The 849-nt window shown below is 55.2% G+C and overlaps 1 protein-coding gene across 1 annotated transcript in view; it reads right to left on the bottom strand.

The window, feature by feature from the left end:
- Positions 1–222: 222 nt before the first annotated feature.
- Positions 223–849, bottom strand: part of SDRG_16631 (hypothetical protein) — a gene marked incomplete at its 3' end in the record, with an annotated part of 1320 nt that continues 693 nt past the window's right edge. The window contains exon 2 of the mRNA XM_008622849.1: positions 223–778. Coding sequence (XP_008621071.1) covers positions 223–778 — 556 coding nt within the window. The remainder of the gene's footprint in view (positions 779–849) is intronic.

Raw genomic sequence — 849 nt, 5'->3', positions numbered from 1 at the left:
GAGATGACTTCAGAGAACTGATGGTGCTGTTATTCGATCAACGCTCGCAGCCTCCTTGATACTATAAGCATATCAGCGACGAGATGCCATCGTCTCTACAACGCCTAAGCCAACAATTCGCTTTGCAGTATAGCGTGACGGCGGTCCATACTACCTTGCTAACACATATATGCTATGAAAAAATGATGCGTGCGTTATAAATGAATGACTATGGCATTGGAACTACGAAAAGCCCGCGTCATCGACAGCAAGTCTATTGGTGGCATCGCGCTCGATCTTGAATTGACGCTGCTCGACAAGCAAATCCATCGTAAAGCGAATCCTCTTCCATGTCAACCTTGTCCCACGGGCCTCTGCGCGGGCGTGGCGAAGCGCCGCGTTTTCCCGCGCCGCAAGTGCACCGTCCACCGTCGCAGCCAACTCGCCAATGACAAGGTCGATTGCAGCCTCAAGAATGTTGTGGATGACCTTGTCCATGACGCCGTCGAGCAGCATATCGGCGACCGTCTCGGCGGCGCTCACGAGATATTCTGTGCCGAACACGGAGAACGCGAGCCGCCCCATATTGATTGCGGCCATTTTGTCCGAGATCTTTTGGCGCACATGGTGCACAAGTGTCCGGTTTCGGAGCGTCGTTTCCCACATGACGATCTCGACCATACTCTGCCACGTAGGACAGTAAATGCGCTCGCCAGGGTGCACGACAAGTGTTGTGCGATACACGAGCGCCGGGTGCGGCACAAAGAGGTACGTAGATTTGGATGTTGAGGTCCAGCGTCTGGCCCGGCTTGTAGCACGCGCCGACGGCCTTGGCGCCGAGCTTGGGGAAGAGACCGTACATGCCGCCCG

Source organism: Saprolegnia diclina (assembly GCF_000281045.1).
Source record: "Saprolegnia diclina VS20 unplaced genomic scaffold supercont1.140, whole genome shotgun sequence".
NCBI lineage: Eukaryota > Oomycota > Saprolegniomycetes > Saprolegniales > Saprolegniaceae > Saprolegnia > Saprolegnia diclina.
This window is presented reverse-complemented; position numbering and strand designations above follow the sequence as displayed.